Consider the following 21,061-nt stretch of genomic DNA (forward strand, 5'->3'; position numbering starts at 1 on the left):
CTATAATCTTTGAGCTGAGTTTTAAGATGAGTAGGTAGACAAGAAGAACAGAGAGAAAAGGTTGGAAAGAAATGAACACAGCCTCAGTAACCTATGGGGAAATCTCAAGCATACATGTAACTGGACCCATAGAAGGAATAAGGGGAGACAAAAAATACTTGGAGAAATTATGGTTGAAATTTTCTCAAAGTGGAAATTACGAACACATGGATTTATGCAGATTAATGAGCTCTATCCACATTGAAATGACCACTTTTCATTTGTACTCCATTGTATCCCACATATATTATTATAGAACCTGGAACATTTGAATGCACTTTTTTGCCTGTCTCCCTACATCAAATTCTGAGCAACTTTCAGGCAGAATAGTGTATGGCACATGGTACTCAAAAAACCAAAATTCTCAAATGCCAAGTGCCACACAAGTTTGGCTTATTTTGCTTATATCAGAGAGGAAAATATAACTGACTTGACCAATATTCCCTTTTCAAAACAAGTAAATACATAAAAAATAACAGACTTAAGTGTCTAAAAAATTACTTAGGCAACAGCTACACTTTTGGACTTCATAAAAAATCAAGGTACTAATATATTGTTAACACTTAAAAAAAAAAAAACTTCCATTGATGCTATTTTAAAGTAACTTACCTGGCCTGCAAATTTACTGCCAGGATCAGCTGAAATAAACACACCATCTTTATCCTTTTGAAATCCACTGTGAGACCAATATGCCAGGTCAAAAGTAAACGTCTTTGTATGTCCTGGATTCTTAGGGTCTTGTATAATGGTGGTGGTCCTGGAATGCATGGAAATCACACATTTGCTCCCAGAATTCTTCTCTCTCTATAGTCAAAATCACAAATTCAAGTCAATCATTACAGTTTTCCTGTCATCCAATTTTTTTGCAGGTCTTTACATCTAGTAAGAAATTAAGCCAATAACTTACCATTCATTCATTTTGTTCTCTGATTACTCTTAGCAGCTGTTAGGACAACAGTTGCTGTTATGGGTCCTCAGAATTTTTGAAAGGCTTGTCTCTAGTCGTATTAACTTTCTGAGAATAGCATATCTAACCCTCAACTATGCTAATAGCATAAACTACAGCATCAGAGATCCATTCCCAACATGACAACGTAAGACGCTCCACTGTCCCACTCTCCAACTGGTGAAAAGTATTAATTAAAAAATGAAAAAAAAAAAAGGAAATGGAAATGATTCTAAGAGCAACAGCCAATGAAGAAAGATCTATTCAAGAAATCTATCAAAATTTGTAAGAAAGGAGAGTCCATGGTGTTTAAGCAAGATTATTCCTTCTCTCTCCACTGTCAGCTCAGCCAAGGAGAGACAACTCCAGACCGCTGGAGCTGCGAGCACAGGGCTCCTTCTCCCTGGGTCCCAGGAGGAGGGATTTCTTCCTGAGAGGAGAGCGTCGGCATTTCTCACCCTGCCGCCTTCGACCTGTGACTGAGGCTTCATGTGGGAAAGTGTGGGTGAGAGGTGGGAGCCCCTTCTCTTACCCAGTTTCCACTACCTTGGTTGCAGCGTGCTGAGAATACTGGGGTGCTGATCACACTTGCCCTGGCTCCCGAGGTGGCGGTTCTTTGCCAGGAGAGACAAAGCTGAGAAGACTGCAGGTAGTTGTTCCACACTGACCAAACACTGGGCTCTAGAGCAGAGCCATCATACAGAGTAGCTTCCTTGTGTCCCCACCCACAAATCCAGAGCCCTGGTTTAGAGATCTTGCCTGGGCACTTAACCTCTTCCCAAAGGAACTGACTTCCTTTGCCCCCTTAGAGAAGTTCCACATGAAGAGCACTCTTAAGAACAGAGGTGGCTGTGATGAAGGGCAATTCAGAGATTCAAGATGACAGGTTAAAGTACAGGTTTCTCTGGTTCGGCTTCCCTGGTGGCTTAGATAGTTGAGAACTGGCCTGCAATGCAGGAGACCCGGGTTCAGTCCCTGGGTAGAAAGATCCCCTGGAGAAGGAAATGGCAACCCACTCCAGCATTCTTGCCTGGGGAAATTCCATGGACAGAGGAGCCTGGAGAGCTACATGGGGTTGCAAAGAGTCAGACACAACTGAGTGACTTTCACGTTTTTTTTTTGTCTGGTTTGCTGGGGAGGAACCCACCTGGACTCAGAAAAAATATCAATCACTCATCTCAGAAACTAATCCTTTAAAATGAACCAGAATTTGATTGAAATAGTTCGTAGAGCAATTTATGCCCCTGGATATTGTTGAAAACAGAGCAATCAGTTGGCAATCAGTGGACTTCACAGTTTGGTGTGGTCAAGAGAGAAAGGGGGCCCTATAAAAACTGTTACCATCCCACAGTGACCAGGTAGGAGATAAGACTTCACTAAAATAATCCAGCCAATCACTAAACAAATGTTGGGGAAGTTCATACAAGTAGTCTTGTCCAGGCTTCAGAAAGAGCAATAGGCCTTTGACTGATCAGAGACCCTGAAAGGAATTACATGCCAAACTGCTGACTGGCAGGAATGCTGCAAGTAGGCCTGGAGAACCAACAGTTAAGGGAATAAATAACATGAACGGGAATGAGTCACAAAACTTCCTAGGCCTTGGGAATCTGGCCAGATCCCAGGGATCAGTGAACATTCTGAGACTTACGACTAGAAATATGAACATTTAACACAATAGCCAAACCTGCATATTTGTATGTAAGCTGATGACTACCAGCCAGCCTGCAGCTTAGCGATAAAAGCAGGACTCCTTTGGATGGCACTCTCAAGTCTCACCCATGGAATGGATGCACTGCCTAAGACCTTCAAACTGGGGATTCCAGATTGCTGTTCCAGGAACTTCCCAGTGTTCCTTAACTCTGGATATAGGTGTTCCCCCATTTGGTGATGTATATGGATATGTATTTCCTGCTATACTGCTTGTGGATCTTCCAACTGGGGCTGTGGCTTGAATCTGGATGTAGTGTTTCCCCAATTTGGTGATGTATATATATTTATCTCTTGCTATATTGCTTGTCCTCATACTGTAACTTACTGTAAGAAACTTCCTTAATTCTTGCCTACTTAAAGACAAAGTGGTTATTTTGCCAGTGAATCCTCTGAACCTGAACGTTCTTCAGCAGGAGGCAAATCTTTCAGCAAAACAACAAATAAACAAGCGAATAACAGTAACAAGCTACAGAGGGGTGGGAAGACCAGCACTCAGATTTGCTACAATGCATTATCTAAAATGTCCAGTCTGTCCAATAAAAAACTGTGACTGCAAAGAAATAGGCAAATAAGATCCATATACTTGAAGGGAAGCAACAGAACTGGCAACAAACTGGCAACTCTATTTCTGGAAACAGAAACTGAGTGATCTGATGCAGGAGTTACCAGAAAAGTAAAAACTATAAATATATTCACAGCACTGAAGGAAACCAGATTAAAGAAATAAAGGAAAGATTATAAAGGAATAATATAAACAACTGATTACATTAGATAATTTAGATGAAATGGACAAATTCCTAGACACCAAGTACGAAAAACTCAAGAAATAGACAATTTGAGTAGACCCATAACAAATGAAGAGATTGTAGTAAAAACAAAACTACTCATGAACAAATGGCTAGGCTGCTTGATTCTATCAAACATTTACAGAATTAATACCAATTCTTCATAAACTCTTCCAAAACATAGCAGAGGGAATACTCCCTAACTTATTTTTATGAAGCCAGTATTATTATCCTGATACTAGAGACAAAGATATCTCAAGAAAAAAAAGCTACAAACCAGTATCTCTTGTAAGATACTGCAAGAAGCCTCAACAAATCATTACTAATGTGAATCCTGCAACATATAAACAGAATTATATACCATAACCAAATGAGATTTATCCTAGGGATGCAAGATTGGGTTTAACATCTGAAAACGTTTCTGTTTCAATTTTATGACCTTTGACATCCATGAATTCATAGAGATAGTGAACAACTTAACCTTTCGTGCATATCAACCAATCTGAAGGCCACATCCCAAGCACCTCCTTTATCTAATTCATACCCCAAGCCAGTGTTTCTCCCAACTCACATTACCCCAGAACCAGGAACCTAACAACGAGGCTGCACCTGACCAACTGAAGTCTAGATTTCATGGAAACTATACTAACTATCCAATCCTAAAACTGCTCAAACTTGCCTGCTGTGCCTTGCCCATTCCTTCCTGTGGAAACCACAATAAGGGTGTGGGCCAGGCATCCTTTTCTCCCTTTGATACTTCCCTGTATGGCTACATGAAATGCTCCTTTCCCTTGAAAATTCTATAAGGCAGTGATGCTGAATCTGTTACATTATATCTGATTAAAACAAATCTTGGGTACACTTTAAAATAATGATCAATGTAATATGTATCAATAGAATAAAAAAAATCACGTATCATCTCAACATGTAGAAAATGCATACGACAAAATTCAACATTCTTTCATGATAAACACACTCAAAACACATCAGCAACAGAATGGGACTTCATCAGTCTCACAGGGGCATCTATGAAAAACTCATGACTGCTATCATACTGAACAGTTAAGGCTGACTACTACTCTCTAAGAACGGAAGAAGACAAGGATTCCTACTCTTGATGTTTCTATTCAACATTGCATGGGAGGGTCTAACCAGGGAAATTAAACAAGAAAAGGAAACAAAAGCATCCAGATAGAAAAGGAAGAGGTAAAATGATGGCTATTTGCAGATGATATGATCTTAGAAAATCCTGAGGAATCCACTAGAAACTATTACAACTAGCAAATGAGTTCAGTAAGGTTGCAGGATGTAAAATCAATATACAATAGACTGTTTTTATACACTTTAAACAATCTGAAAATGAAATTAAGAAAATTTCATTTCTATCACTACCACAAAGAATAAAATACTTAAGAATAAGGTTAACAAAAGAAGTACAAAACATACCCTGAATACCTCAAAACATTGTTGGAAGAAACTAAAGATTTAAAATTTAGAAAAACACCCCATTTCATAGATCAAAGGAATTGGCATTATTGCAGGCAGATTCTTTACCATCTGAGCCACCAGGGAAGCCTATTATTAGGAGAAAACCCCCCAAACGGATGTACATTCAATTCAACTCTATCAAAAGCCCACTTTCTTTGTATAAATTAACAAGCTGATTGTAAAATTCATATGGACCTGACAGGCATCCAGAATAGCCAAAATCTTCAATCTTAAAAAAGAAAAAAAGTAGGATTAACACCAATCTCACAATTTAGTACAACCAACAGTGATCAAGAAAGTGTGGCACTGGCATAATGACAGACATGCAGATTAATGTAATAAAGTGGAGAGTCCAGATACAAATCCAAACGTCTATGATCAACTGATTTTCAACAAGGCTGCCAAAATGAAGAATGGCCTTTACAAGGAATGGCACTGGGAAAACTCGATGATCACACACAGAAGAATGAACTTGGATCATTACTTCACATTACTTTATATGATATATAAAATGCAACTCAAAATGGACCAAAGACAAATGTAAGAGCTAAAACTAAAATAGAAAATATAAATCTTCATGACATTGGAGTGGGCAAAGACAGATAAAACACCAAAAGCACAATTTTTAAAAATGGACTTCATCAAAATTAAAAATGTTTGTGCTTCAAAGGATGAAAAGGTAACCCTTTGAATGGGAGAAAATTTGCAAGTTATATATCTAATAAGAAATTGTAACTAGAAAATGTAAAGTACAGCTCAATATAAAAAGATAAATAGTTCAATTTAAAAATGAACAAAGGATCAGAATGGACATTTCCCCAAGGAAGATACACTAATGGGCAATAGTACATGAAAAGATCCATGGCATCATTAGTTATCAGGAAAATGCAAATCAAAAAACCATGATATACCACTTCACACCAACTAGAATGGCTATAATGAAGTAAGGTAAGTGTTGGCTTGGATTGGAAAAATTGGAACCCTCATACACTGCTAGTAGGAATATAAAAATTTCCAAGTAGGTGTAGCTGCTTGGAAAAGACTTGACAATTTCTTGAAAGATAACACAGTTACTAGATGGCTCAGCAATTCCATGCCTAGGTATATAACCAAAAGAAATAAACTTGTGTCCACACGAAAATCTGTAAACAAATATTTATAGCAGCATGATTCATAAAAGCTAACAGCGAACAGGTGGAAACCACCCACATTCACTGAGGAATGGATGAACACAATGTGGTATATCCATACAATGAAATATTATCCAGCCATAAAGAAATGAACTTTTGATACAACAGAGATGACACAACATAAAAATATCATGTCTTATTATATGATACAACATAGATAAACCTTGAAAACATTATGCTGAAAGAAGGCAGCCACAAAAGACTATATAATTCTATTGATATGAATTGTACACAACAGGGAAATATGCAGAAACAGAGATTAGTTTACTGGTTGTTTAGGACTAGGGCAATGAGGTGATTCAAAACGTTATAAATCTGATCGTGGTGATGGTTGCAGCTGTGAATCCATTAAAAGTCACTAAATTATACACCATAAGTGAGCTAAATGTGTCCTATGTAAATTATCTTAATAAAACCATTTAAAAGGTGGCTGAGATGGTAAAGAATCTGCCTGCGATGTGGGAGACCCAGGCTCAATCCCTGGGTTGGAAAGATACCCTGGAGAAAGGAATAGTAATCCACTCCTGTATTCTTACCTGGAGAATCTTATGGACAGAGGAGTCTATAGGCTATGGGGTTGCAAGGAGTCAGATACTGAGTGACTAACACAACGGTGAAAATAACTATAGTAGCTAATATTGAAAGTACTTGTCAAACATCGTGCTTAGTAATTTACAGATTACTTCAACTAGTGTTTCTAACAGCAATCCTGTGAGGTACCAACATCTCTATTTTAGACTTAAGGAAATCAAGGCTCAGAGCTTAAAACCTTGCTCAAAACCACACAGGAGGTAAGGGATAAAGTCAGGTTTTGAACTCAAGTTCATCTGACTTCAAAGGCCCCTGATAGTCGGGACTTCCTTGGTAGTCTAGTGGTTAAGAATCCACCCCGGGGAACACGGGTTTCATCCTTGACCCATCCTGGAAGATCTCACATTCTGCCAGCAACTAAGCTTGTGTGCTAAAACTACTGAGGCAGTGCTCTAAAGCCTGCAAGTTGCAACTTCTGAAGCCCACAGCTCCAGAGCCATGCTCCGCAACAAGCCACTGCAATGAGAAGTCCACACGCTGCACCTAGAGTAGCTCCAACTTGCTGCAACTAAAGAAAGCCCACACTGCAACAAAAAGCACAGAAATGAAGAACCCATGCATCGCAACAAAGACCCAGTGTACCCCCAGACCCCCAAGGCTCCTGACAGCCATTGTCTTACAACAAAGGAAGTCTCATCAAGTTGGATCTCTGATCCCACAGTGAAAGCAAGACTGGATATGAAGTTAGAAAACGAGGCAGGGTCTAGGTCACCAAGGCAGTTTAACAGTTGTTCGGATGTGATCCGTAACTACCCCCAAACCATTTTCTGAATTCATTTTCTTTCCTCCTACTATTCCAGCCTAAGATAATCAACTTTGGTGGTAGATATGAATCAAAGAGGACCTAAATATATAACTGTTTTACTGCCCATTTCTATATCATAGTTAACTGTCCTTCAATGTGGTCATTTAATTTACTGATCACAAGTTAACTCTGACATGTTTTGAATCTGTTCCCTGAGAAACTAGGCCACTTTAGAAACCTTATCTAACGGTTCCACTTAAGTGAGACATAACCACACTCATGTCTAGTTATAAAGTTATCTAATCACACGTCTGCCTGATTCCTAAAGTATTTTCCGCAATATAGAGGAATGTTAAGGGATAGGACAGAATTGATATCAACTGAATATGTGCAAAGCAATATTTTGTATTAACAGACGAGAATAAAAGCAGCAAACTATACAAAGTGAGAAAGTAGATGTGATATGAGGTCATCACTACACTGTATCCCATTCAGAATTATTATCAAATAAGGCTTTGCATGTTGTTTCAGCATACTCTTATCAAGATCTTACTTATCTCCTTTATGGTCATCTCAAATTCTTCTAGCTCTAGGAAGTCTTCAAGTTCTGTGCAGGCAGAATGAACTGTACCCAGTCTTTCTCTGGGTGCCAAGATGATTCACATTGCCATGGTACATATTGCGGTAAATTAATAACATACATAAGACTACACGCTGCTAGAGAACACGGACTTTCCTCTGTATCCTCAGTTTCGAGTTCATGTTTGATCCACAACAAATAAGCAAAAGTCTGCTGAATGGATCAACTGTTCACAATTATCTTAAAATTCAACTACTCTATTGATAATCAAAGACAGGCAATTGCTAAAGGTCCCAGAATAAGTATAACTCATATTTTATCCTAAAATGTTGTAGCAACAGTTTAATGATTGGTATTTTTGTAAAAAGTTATACAAATACAATTATACATAAAAGCATATAAAATACATAGAGTTCATTCAGAACTGCAAATTTGTTTGCTTATGATCTGTTGTTTTTTTTTTGGGGGGGGGAGAAGTACATTATTAAAAATACATAGCACATGTCTATATTCACCAAACTGCATTGGCTTAAAAAATTATTGACAAAACATTTTTCTTGTCAATTTCTTTTTTTATTGTGCTACTTGTGCAAAGGAATGAAATTGTTTTCTGAATTATGTTTAATTTAGATCTTTAAATTACTCATTTAACAAGTTCATTTAAATAAATTTAATATTCGGTAAAGGACAAGCAGCTTCAATACAAGTCTGATAATAATTATTTAAAAAATTAATAAAATGAAAGTCATAGTCAAACTTTCAACAAGGCAATGGAACATTTATCACTAACCTGACTAAACGGCCGCACTCGTACTGCTACTTTCACACCATCAATACTTGGCATAGGCGTTTTCATCATTTTCCCATTATTCGTATTGTTATTTGGTAGAAAAATAATGTAGAAGGTACACCGCTTATGCTTCACACTGAAACACTGAAAGCTTAGCCAACAAAAGCTGTCTGTTTCTAGACAATCAATTATTAATGGTCCATTCATTACACACTATCAATTTACCTGTTATAATTTTACAATACTTATTTATTGATGAATTTTACAGCCCACATCAAGTATCACCACTTAATTGCACACAGTCACATTGCAGAAAACAGAGTGGTTTTTTTTTTCCTTTTTCCACATCTACTCACACTCTTTACCCATCCTCAATACTCTGTGCCTGAGGTCTTATGAGTATTTGTCATTTTAAAACCTGAATGTTAAGGGATTTCTGTGATTCAGTAGCAAGCTCCTTCACAGCAAGAATGTTTATAAAATTTGTTCAAACTTTTCATTCTATTAATGTTAGGCACATACAAAGTGCACTGAATAGCCACGAAACAGCTTTCTTTTTAAACATTTCCTTTCTTACTACTCAAACCCCTTTAAGAAGTTGCTAGTGAGCAGTGAACCGGTCAGTCTAACCTGGATAATTAGTCTCTGAATAATTAAGAGACTTCAAAGATAATAGCCTTTAAGCTTGCTGAACAAGAAATGCCAACATTATATTTAATCAATGCATTACTTGGAAAATTACTAATTTGAGGTAGAATACACAAAATATGTTAAACTACAAAAAAGTGGCAAAATTACATGCCCATAATTCAATTTCAACATAGTAACAACCTCCCTCAATTTAAGATTAGAAGTCTTAATCACAGAAGCAAAGTGCATAAATTATAAAACAGCAACTTAAAAAAAAAAGTTAAGTCATCTTCAAACTGGTCTAATACTTTTAACTATAGACAAAGAAAATGGAACCAATATCTACTAGCATATAAAATCATTAGTAAAACAGAAATCCCCTCTCAAAAATCTAACAGACACAGACTACTGTAAAGTATACTTTATTTAACATTCCAATAAGCCATATTTACATATTATATAAATGTATGAAGTCTTAATATAAAATAGAAAAAACTGCCTGGACTAAAAGAATCACACTCCATATGGAGTTACTTTACTTATTGAAGACACTGTTTACAAAAATTTACAATAATTTATATAAATTATTTTCTTCCAAATTAATGATTTTAATAATCCACACAATTCTGATGACTTTACAAACAGGTGTACATTAAAAAACTTGAAAAAATTACAGCATTTTTCTGCGTAGAACTTGCTTTGGAAAAGAAGACAACTTCTTCCTGCTCCTTCCAACAGTTTTTCCTGTTACTTCTGCAGTCTTTCTTGGTTTGCTCTTGACTCCATCAACTGGGCTTGCCAAGGGAGAAATCAGCTTAATTTCTACTGGAGGAGGTGACCAACTTTCTCTTTCTGTGTTTCTGAAATAAAGATATAACTCAAGTAAGAATAAACATGTTATAGTATAAAATGTAGTCCACTTCCCAATATATGAAGAAATCTTAGATACTACCTTTTTCTAGAGATTTCATTTTATAAAGGAGAAGTAAAATAAAACTTTGGTCAAATAAACTAATTTGAAGCAGAGTTAAAAATTCACATGACAGAAATTATCCTTTATGTTTGGGATCCTCAAAACAATTACTGTTTGAATTTTCATTTAAATATTTCATATGTATTAATAAATAATACTGCTTTACAAGGAAGGGCCAAATATCAGTAGTCGGATCATAGGAGAGCTCAGTAGGCTCATAAAATATATGAGAAATGGGAATTCTCAAATACCAGCAATTAGAAACTATGTATGTATTTCATAATATGAAGTAGTTTTCTACATATACACAAAGACAATTTACATGTAGTGTATTAATTATAGTCAAAAGCTCTCATTAAATCAGTTTTTAAAGATAAAATGAATTACTTTGTACTTTTACGAAATTCAACCATATCTAAGCAAAATATATCTGAAATGGGAGTAATTTTGCCATGGATAAAGTTTTAATTGCCAATAGTGACATAATCACAGGACTTTTATGTTTTTAATGACTTTTACTGATAGTTTTATCCCTCTTCACTAAAGAAAAGGTGAAACATTGCACTCCCCTCCCCAAATTCATTGTAAAAAAACAAAGCTTTGTTGAGTATTCAACTACCCCCACCCTACTGTGCTTAGTCGTGCAGTCATGCCCGACTCTTTGTAACCCCACGGACTGTAGCCCCCCAGGCTCCTCTGTCCATGGGATTCTCCAGGCAAGAATCCTGGAGTGGGCTGCATGCCCTCCTCCAGGGATTCTTCCCAACCCAGGAATCGAACCCAGGTCTCCCGCACTGCAGGCAGATTTTTTACCGTCTGAGTCACCAGGGAAGCCCTTCACTCATCCTTTTTAAAGAAGGGCTTTTCATGCTGTGTTAAAAAGCATATTAAAAAGCAGAGACATTACTTTACTGACAAAGGTCTGTCTAGTCAAAGCTATGGTGTTTTCAGTAGTCATGTATGGATGTGAGAGTTGGACCATAAAGAAAGCTGAGCGCTGAAGAACTAATGCTTTTGAACTGTGGTGTTGGAGAAGACTCTTCAGAGTCCCTTGGACTGCAAGGAGATCCAACCAGTTCATCCTAAAAGAGGTCAGTCCTGAAGATTCACTGGAAGGACTGATGCTGAAACTGAAGCTCCAATACTTTGGCCACCTGATGGGAAGAACTGATTCTTTTGAAAAGACCCTGATGTTGGGAAAGATTGAAGGTGGGAGGAGAAGGGGACGACAAGAGGATGAGATGGCTGGATGGCATCACTGACTCAATGGATATGAGTTTGGGTGAACTCTGGGAGTTGATCATGGACAGGGAGGCCTGGCGTGCTGCAGTCCATGGGGTGGCAAATGGTCAGACACGACTGAGCGACTGAACTGACTGACTGACTTCCATGCTATGTAAGAAAGTCACCTTTTGCAGTGAAATCTAACAATTACACAGAGCTAGTGCATATAAATGCCCCAAAGAATGACCTTTTTCTGATGAGCTTCATTTCTCTCTTTTGAGTCTTCACCAATATAATTTTAAGAAACAAAACTGAAAATAAAAATGACAGCCTGGAAAAAGTCTTACTTGCTTGCTTGTTTTGTTTTTGCAGTCCTGATTCTTTTCACTTGTTGCTTTCCCTCAGTTTCAGTTGATTGGCCATCATTTTCCTATGGGTTAAAATTTTTGAAGGATCAATATTAGCTAATTAAATATTCAAAATTTAAACTGAAAAAGTTCTGAGTCAAGGACTATAGCCAGACAGTGCTAGCTGAATTTAACCTCAATAAATAATCAAATGGACTCTGTGTATTTTTTTGGTAGAAACCTTGGTCATCTAGGACAGCTGATTATCCTGCATCCCCACACATTCAATTCATCTCCAAATCTTATCAATCTTATTCTGGAATGTTTCCACTGTCCACTGCAGTGTTCCACTGCCTCTGTCCAAATCAAGGCTCTCATTGCTGCGTAAGGATTAGACCACCATCAAATATTTTTTCCTCCCTAGAGTTCACTTTTCACTGAAATTACTTAAAACATGCACATGGTTATTTGCCAGCTTGTAAACAGCCCCACCCCCACCCTCGGGCACTGCCAGGCCACTGTGCTTCTGCATCTGCTGTCCTCTCTTCCGGCAGTGCCTGTCTCCTTTACCTTCTGTCTGCAGCGTTATCTGAGTATAAATGATTCTTATTGTTCTGTGGAATAATTATTTGTATTTCTGCCTCTTCATTTAAACTGAACTCCTGAAAAACAAGGAATCTGCCTGAATTATTTTTGTGTCTTTGTCACTGCATAGTAATGGCTCAGAGCAGATAATTCAAGAAATGCTGATGAGTTAAGATTGGTAAATATAAAGCTCTCAAGCTTATACTTAATCCATAAACTATTTTTAATTTAGAGTTACATAAAACTAGTCAACTCTGATACACTCTAAGTGTGGTCTGTGGATGACATTCCAGGGGGCCTGGGACCTGCATTTTAAATAAATAGATTCAAGTAATTCTTATGGGACACTACAGTCTTAAAACCTTTCCCCTAATAGGCAATTTCAACTGCAGCTGCCAATAATACACCAAGAGTAACATACCAATCTATCTTAAAGCTATGATCCCCAAAAGATAATTTTGGTCTTGAGTATAAACACCTGCTATTTTTAAAGAAGTTTACCTAGGAAGCACTGCTTAAAAAATAAAAAGCATGCATACAAATAAAACCATGCATTTCTTACCAGTCCATCTGTACGTCTGGATGTATTCAATGGGTTTTTCTGCCTGGTCCTTAAAGCAGGAGGTGAGGAGACAAATTGAGAAGGTAAGTCTGAAACTAATTCTTGCAGCTGTGCAGGAGCCTCTATTTTTTTAGCTAAAGGTAGAAGCAAAGAACAAAACATCATATATATATGCATTATATATATATATATACACACACACACACAGATAAATTCAACTTGCAAAAAAAAGTTAACACCTGTGAAGTGTGATTAAGGGAAATAAAGCAAGGCACAACAGAAGAGGTGAGGTTCAGCATATCTGAAGGTCTAAAATAAGGTGAAATGAAGGTTTGTGGCAAGTTTACTATCAGCGCCATTTTTCCAACAGCATTTGCTAACTTCATGTCTGTCTGGCACATTGTGGTAATTCTCGCAATATTTCAAACTTTTCCACTATTAACTGTATTTGCTATGGTAATCAGTGATCTTGGATTGTTGCAAAAAGATTAGACTCACTTAAAACTCATATGATGATCAGCATTATTTTTCCAATGAATTATTTTTAATACTACCATACACTTAAAAGACTATAGTATTGTGTAAACATGATTTTTATATGCACTAGGAAACCAAAAAAATGTGCGTGATCTGCTTTACTGTGATATTTGCTTTATTATGATAGTAAGGAACCTAATCTGCAAATATTTCCATGGTATAACCTGTCAGTATAACCTGAACTACTTTGTTCCTTAATTCCTACTTCTCCAGCTGCAAGGTTTTTATTTTAAAAAGCGATTTTGTTTACAAAGTAGACACTCAAACTCTTTCCTTTCAGCTCATTCTGAGCCAGTTGTTCCAGGCAAGAGGAACAGAAAAGTCCACAGCATAAAAGGAAGAAAGCAAGCAGAAAAGTAATAATATAGAAAAACAGATTGATAGGAAGATATTCCACAGAAAAACAGAAACAGTTTACAAATTAGTTGAAAATATGTAATTAAAAATATTTATCACATTCTTGCCTCTGTATTAATGGTGATTAGCAATGCAATCATGGAAGTGGCAGGGTACAGCTGAACCAGTTTGCAAGTTAAATCCTAGCTTCTGGATTTACAAGCTGTGGTATCAAAAGCAAGTCACCTAAACCTCTCTGTGCCTCAGTTTCTATAATATTCATAATAGTGCTTTAACATTACTGTGAAGATTAAAGATTAGAATAATGTTAGTATATGTTAGTAAGTGTTTTACAGATGCTTGCATGTTATATTATTATTTAAAGAATATAAAGAATGTAATTTACCAATCTCTGCAAGAAAATTTCCAAATTATAGAGTTCAATATTATTTCATCTACTGGGACAATCAAGAGTTCTAAAAAATGCCAAATTCTGCTCTTAAAGCATGTGATTCTTAATAAAAGAAAAAAGAGGAGTGAGGTCAGAAATAAAAGTCCTCTCTGCTCCTAGCTGACAAGTGGCATAAATGGCACTGGTAGTAATTCTCCTCTTGTGTGGGTAAAAAAACAGACAGACAAACCTATAATCTTTCTATAAAAATGATATATTCTATTTTTCTCCTTCCAGGCTACCTGAAGCAACAGCTTCTTTGGCTTTTCAAAGACAAACTCATATTCCTCACCGAGTTTCCCTCTGCACCCAAAGGAACAAAAATGTCTTATCACATGCAAAAATGTTTAGCTCCACATTCCTTCCATATGCTTCTATCAGCCAGACAAGAGTTGGTTACAGTTCTTTGTATGTCAATTTCTTGCCCGCTTCTGTAAGCTTCCTGGGGTAAAGCTCTGATGGCCAGACGTAAGGCCTAGGAAGTTCAAAAGTCCTATAGATTCAGTCCTATAGTAATATACTGGTAAACAGCTTTCTGGGAAGGAAAACAACAACAAACAACAACAAAAACACAGCTCTGACTTACAGCATTTGCCTATTTCAGTGCTATAAATGTTCCGTGGTTGACTCAAAAAAAAAATTCCTGAGTATTTAGCAATTGGCTCTCATCAGCCAGTGGGAATAGGCCCCAAGACACCACTATTTACTCATTACTGGGTGTCATGGGTGCTCAGTTTCACTGAACTTCAATTTCTTCACTGTGGAAAAAAAGGATAATGGTACCTATACTACACTTGGTTATACTTAGAATCAAATGAACTGATAAATGTATACCCTAGTATAGACTCAGGCATATAAGCAAACCCTTCTTAAATATCCGCTGCTGAGTAACGGAATTACAGAAAATCTATTGAAATGTCCAACTTTACATTCTTTTTAGCTAGTGATTCTAAGATATGTGTTTCTTTGACATGTTTCAATTAAAAAGAAGATGGCCTCCAGCTTTCTAATCATGTTATTTCTGTATCCACTCTTCTCTGTACCTCCTATCCCTCCCTAAAAAAGTTAGTTGGCACAAGGGACAAGAAGGAATTGTAAGAGTGTAGAACCTATGATCTAAGCGCAAAGTAAGAAAGCAAATTAATCTTGGCAGCAATTGCTTTGTTAAAGTAGTGAATACACAAGAATCCTACAGAGTTGGCATTATTACCTTCACTATAAAGGTGAGAAAACAAGATTCAGAAAGCTAGTTAAGTGGCAGAAATGAGAGATAAGTTCCAAACTTCTTTTTAACTCATACTAGAAGGTGCTTATTTTTAATACTAGAAAATCTGAAAATGATTCAAACATCTACCAGGAGAATGTCTGAGCAATCTGTGGCACATAAGTGAGGTGAAATGCTACACATGTAAACTTTTACACATTATCAATTGTAAAACACAAAACACCAAACCATGAACACGCAGGGTTTTGAGGATATTTCCCAGAATCTGAAAAATGCTCATGAAATAAGTAGCAGATGGGAGGAGTAATACGTAAACATGCACACAAACTATTACACATTGGGTTTTATAAAAAAACAAAGTATATATTCAGCTAGAAGGACATACAAGCAGATGTAAACAGTCGCTACTGGTCCTTTAGATGGCTACATTAAATACTTTTAATTTCTAATTTTCTGTGGCAGGCATGTATTATTTTTATTACAGAAAAAAGTTACAGTTAATATGTATATGGATGAAGAACATAAAGATAACAAAGATCAGAATTATTGAGGTGTCTGGCTATGATAGTCATGAGAAAAGTATGAAAGAATTGTTAATGACATTCTTCTACCATTCATTGCCCTTTTTCATGTTAACTTTTATCTAAAATAGTAGCTTAGTAAAGTTAGCTAAAATCTCACATATTTGGTCATTTCGTTTTCCTCCATGGAAAGACAGGAATAACCACACTTTCCTAACAGCATGAATAAACCAAAATAAAAATCAAAATGTACTCAGAAATGTGGGATGGGATGCGAAAAAGGAATTCCTAATAATTACAGATTCATTTTTAGAACAAGTGATCAAATCTATGGCAAAGCATCCTTTCCTAGGCTCTTATGTAAATAAAACAACTTGCACGAATACAATATATTTAAAGAGGTTTCTGCACAGAGAATGCTGAAGACAGAAAATTTTAATTTGTGGATTTTTAAATGACTCATCTTCTGGCCTTCCTCAAGTCAGGAGGCAACTATATAGAATGTTCACCAATGCATTAAAAAATACATGCAAGAGTTTAGTACAACAGTCACCCACTTTACTTACAAGTCCCTAATCTGCTTTATCAGCACACCTTTTTAGATCTTTTTCTTAACTGTCTCCCTCACTGAATTCTGCCCAACAAGAAATCTTAAAAGCACAAATATACTGTGCATCTGTTTATGTACTTTATGTATATCTCCGCTTTATACATGGGCTTCCCTGGTAGCTCAGACAGGAGACCTGGGTTCAGTCCCTGGGTTGGGAAGATGCCCTGAAGGAGGGCATGGCAACCCACTCTAGTATTCTTGCCTGGAGAATCCCATGTACAGAGGAGCCTGGTGGGCTACAGTCCATGGGATAGCAAAGCCTAGGACATGCCTGAGTGACTAACAGACACTATACATGAAGAGTAAGAGACTTCACTCCTGTTGAGATGACATGAACTATACCTATCAAACAACACAATTAAAAGCTCATATCATCAGTGAGGGAAGTTGGGCATGTAGCCTTGTCAGTTCATGGACAACAAGAAATAAGGATTTAAATAATTTCTGTATCATAATCAAGATAATTCTACTGCTGCTTCCCTTCAAAACAATTTGAAGTTGTGGACTTTAAATCATCTGGAATATGAGACAAAAATGAAGGTTCTATCTAGGGGAAAAACCAAAAGCAAGTCACTTATAAGGACAGAATGAAGAGAAATGATCCTATTCTAAAAAAATTAAACCTATGTCAAAGTTAATTATAAGATTTAAAAAGTCACAGTGAAGCAGAAAATTCTTGAATCTAAAAATAAACTTTAAAATTAAAACATTAATATTCAACTACTAAAAGATCAAAAAAAGTTTTTTTTGGAAGGGAGAGGAATTCCCTGTAACCAAAAATCATTCTTAGGAGATATGATCCAATAGTGCCTTAACAAAATCTAATCATGTTTGAACTGATTTAAGTTTAAGCTGAAGACTTTAAATGAGATGGAAATTATTCTTCAAACGGAAATAAAAGTACCTTTCTCTTTCCTTGGAATCTTTGACACAGGAGGAGAAAATAAAAGAGACTCATTTTTTGGTTCAGAAAGGTCCGGCAACAAGATGGCCTTGCTAGATCTAGTCCGTGTGCTACGGGAAGACTTAGTCAAAGCAACGGTAGCAAGCAATTTTTCTTCTTGGTCATCTGGCTCTTTGTGTGCCGTTTCTTCATCTATGTTCTTTTCTGGTATTGAACGTAATGAACGTTTTTGGCTTTGGTTTTCAGTCCTTTTTGTAAGTTTCTTCTTAGAGCTCATCACTGCAGCAAGTTCCTCATTTGGCATGGAAACTGACTCTTCTAACGTTGGTTTTCCGACATCAGTATTTTCACTTTTAGCTGGGGTGTTTCTTGTGGATCTCCTTTGGATGCCGAGACCTTCTCTCTCCTTGAGACTTCTTGCTTCCGTAAAAGCCTTAGATTGTACATCTTCAGATGTTTTGATTTTTCTTGGTCTACCACGTTTCCTAGGTGTAGCAGGCGTGCCAAAATCTGCTTGAATAGTCAACTGGGAGGAATCAAGTTTGGAATCTTCTATAACATCCAACGCACTAACTTCTTTCTTTTTAACCCTTTTACTACGTTGAATAGGCAGTTGTTGTTCAGTGGACTCCCCTTCTTGTTTATATCCTACACCTTCAGAAGCTTCCAAATTAGTACTTCTCAATTTTCTGGTACTTCTGCTAGGACCTGCTACTTTGCTGACTTTCAGATCATTTATAACTTCAACACCTTCCTGATTTTCTACAGATTTAGTTCTTCTAGGAGTCCTTTTTGTAGCAGACAAAAGCTTAACTTCTTTTCTAAAATAACTTTCTTCAGTTGCTGCTTCCAACAGCTGAGATGATTTTAACCTTCTTAATTCCCTACCTGGAGTAACTTGTAATTCTTGTTCCACAGAATTAGCATTTTCTAATATGTCTTGATTAACGTCTTTTTTTCTCCTTCCTCTCCTAGGAGTAACAGAATTTTGAGGTATTTGCTGGTTATGAGATACTTCCTTGTCATCAGAACAGGCACTTTCCAAAGCCCCTGCAATTTCTTTCGTTTTCCTAGTTTTCTTTGTAACTGAAAGCCCCAGCATCTCAGGAGTAGCAACAGCTGCTGGCTCTTCCTGTTGTGCTGATTTGACATTCAGGTTTTGGACACGTACTCTCTTGCGAGTTCGGGAGGAAATCATGTCATTAACCTCGCTGACATTTATAGTCACTGCACTTGTTTCCTGAACAGTATTAGTTGTAGAGTTGGCCAACTTGGTGGAACACATTACCTTTTGGCTTATTAAAGGTATGTTTTCTTGAATGGACTGTTCCACTGTGTCTGAAGTAATTTCTTTACTTCTTGTGTCTTTAATTACATCTAATAAATTTTCTGCAATTGTTACTTTAATTGGTTCAGGCACATATGGTAATGTCTCTACCCTCTGGGACTCCTGATCACTAGTTATGACAGATGGCAAATTTGCAACATGTCTGTGATTCTCACTGTCCTCACTGCATACATGTTTTTCCTCAGCGGCTGCATTAGCTGCTTTAGCTAACACATCAGATGCTGCACAATCATCTGTCTCTACTTCTCCTTCTTCACCTTCCAAAATCAAGGTAAAGTTGCTCTGTGTCACAAAATGTTCTCCATCTACCTCAGCAACGTCACACTCAGCAGAGTCTTTATTATCAGGTAAGTCACAAAACTGTTGCTCAATGGTATCAAAATTGTATTGAAGCTTAAGAGTTCCTGAGGCATACAACTCATTAAATGAAAGATTCCTAGCCTCTTGTCCTGAATCTTGACCTTCAAGCTTTTCATGTTCAATTACCTAAAATAAATTAAAGATAAGAGACTGTTAACATATGTATTTTAACCTAAAGCATAAATTTTTTTAAAGACCATCTCACCCTTGGTGTATGAATTGTTAAACATAAACTACATCAATATGGCATATACTTAAGGGTTTACTTTATTAAAATAGCTATTTAAGCAATCAGACTTTCTCACTCAGTCAAAATAACTAGATAGAAAAAGATCGAAATTCTGAATGGAATTAAAGTAGAAGTCTACATTTCCCTGGCTAAAAAAGACAGTCTTAACAAAAATGTTAAAAATTATAATGATGCTAACAGTTGCAATAATTAAGGACTTATTCTATTCTTACCCAAGGAAAAAAAAATGAACCGGAGAAAAAGAAACAACCCCCAAACTATGTTCTAATGATAATCCCCAAATTACCTAACTAACCACACTTTTCCTAAACAGCATGATCCCCATAAGGTTGAAGAAGAGTTCACCTACATAAGCTCCCTTGGGCTAGACTCAATCCTCTTCCCTTTGCTGGGGCTGCATAAACCATGAAATTCCTAAGGCTTTCAAGTTCAGTACCTCTCTTGCAAGGGTTTGGTGGAAGAAGGAATGGTCCTTGCATTTACCTTTTGGTAAGGGAAGGGGAGAAAAAGGAGGAGGCAGAAAGTAACAGAGAGATCTCCTGACCAAGAAGGTAGAACATTACCACCCACCTAAACAATGACATTTTCCCACTCCCCACACATTCACTGAAAGACTGGAAATACCCAGAAATGAGGATTCCCATTTACACTATGCCCATAAATTTTATTAACTTCCTGGCTGAAGGAAAAGGGACTTTATCCATCTAATTCACAGTGAAAATACTCATGAAATTGAATATGGATAACCAAGACATTTTTATGAGTTAAACTTCCCAACTACTATACAATCATAAATAATTAGAAGAGATTATTTTTCTTCACCTTAAAGTCACTTATCATGCAAAACTTACTTGTTGATAATAAAACAGATTTGGTGGGATTTTTAGGAAATGTAAGTCATTTTAAATAGCAAAAAAAATCCCACCTTTCTGGAGTATATAAGTTAAACCCCAGGCAGCAGAATATCATTTTCCCACAAGTATGAAGGGAGGGAAAATGGTAGAGAATTCTATTTAACTAACTGTACTCAACTATTTTCAGATATATGCTCTGGATAGTTTTGATGTCACGCATGTTTCAAGAGTAGCTAATATCTGTTTTCTTATGGCTAAAAGACCTTTCATTTGAACTGGATACTGAGTGAAAATTACTGAAACTGTCACTTCTTTAACACAGTCTTTTGGTTTTCATGAAACCAATTTCTTAAAGGATGATGTATTTTATATACTTTCTCAAACACAGATTTTTATAAAGGGATTTCTATATAGTAGTGAAATACATGATTACATTAGAGCTATGGTTTGAAACCTAACTAAACCAACACTGAGAGACTA

The 21,061-nt window shown here is 36.7% G+C and overlaps 2 protein-coding genes across 10 annotated transcripts in view; both read right to left on the reverse strand.

Annotated features, from left to right (window-relative positions):
* LOC110151847 (kinesin-like protein KIF28P) overlaps nucleotides 1-3,439 on the reverse strand; it is a 65,645-nt gene extending 62,206 nt beyond the window's left edge. Inside the window, exon 1 of the mRNA XM_020915283.2 lies at nucleotides 649-3,439. Within this exon, the coding sequence (XP_020770942.2) occupies nucleotides 649-807 (159 nt within the window). The 5' untranslated portion in view covers nucleotides 808-3,439. The remainder of the gene's footprint in view (nucleotides 1-648) is intronic.
* A 5,653-nt stretch (nucleotides 3,440-9,092) lies between these two features.
* AHCTF1 (AT-hook containing transcription factor 1) overlaps nucleotides 9,093-21,061 on the reverse strand; it is an 86,091-nt gene continuing 74,122 nt past the window's right edge. For all 9 annotated transcript variants that reach the window (XM_070474413.1, XM_070474412.1, XM_070474414.1 and 6 more), the window contains 4 exons: nucleotides 17,770-19,603; nucleotides 13,186-13,319; nucleotides 12,039-12,121; nucleotides 9,093-10,354 (listed from right to left, as the gene is read on the reverse strand). In XM_070474413.1, the coding sequence (XP_070330514.1) occupies nucleotides 10,165-10,354; nucleotides 12,039-12,121; nucleotides 13,186-13,319; nucleotides 17,770-19,603 (2,241 nt within the window). In that variant the 3' untranslated portion in view covers nucleotides 9,093-10,164. The remainder of the gene's footprint in view (nucleotides 10,355-12,038; nucleotides 12,122-13,185; nucleotides 13,320-17,769; nucleotides 19,604-21,061) is intronic.

This window comes from Odocoileus virginianus, chromosome 11 (genome assembly GCF_023699985.2).
Source record: "Odocoileus virginianus isolate 20LAN1187 ecotype Illinois chromosome 11, Ovbor_1.2, whole genome shotgun sequence".
Lineage (NCBI taxonomy): Eukaryota > Metazoa > Chordata > Mammalia > Artiodactyla > Cervidae > Odocoileus > Odocoileus virginianus.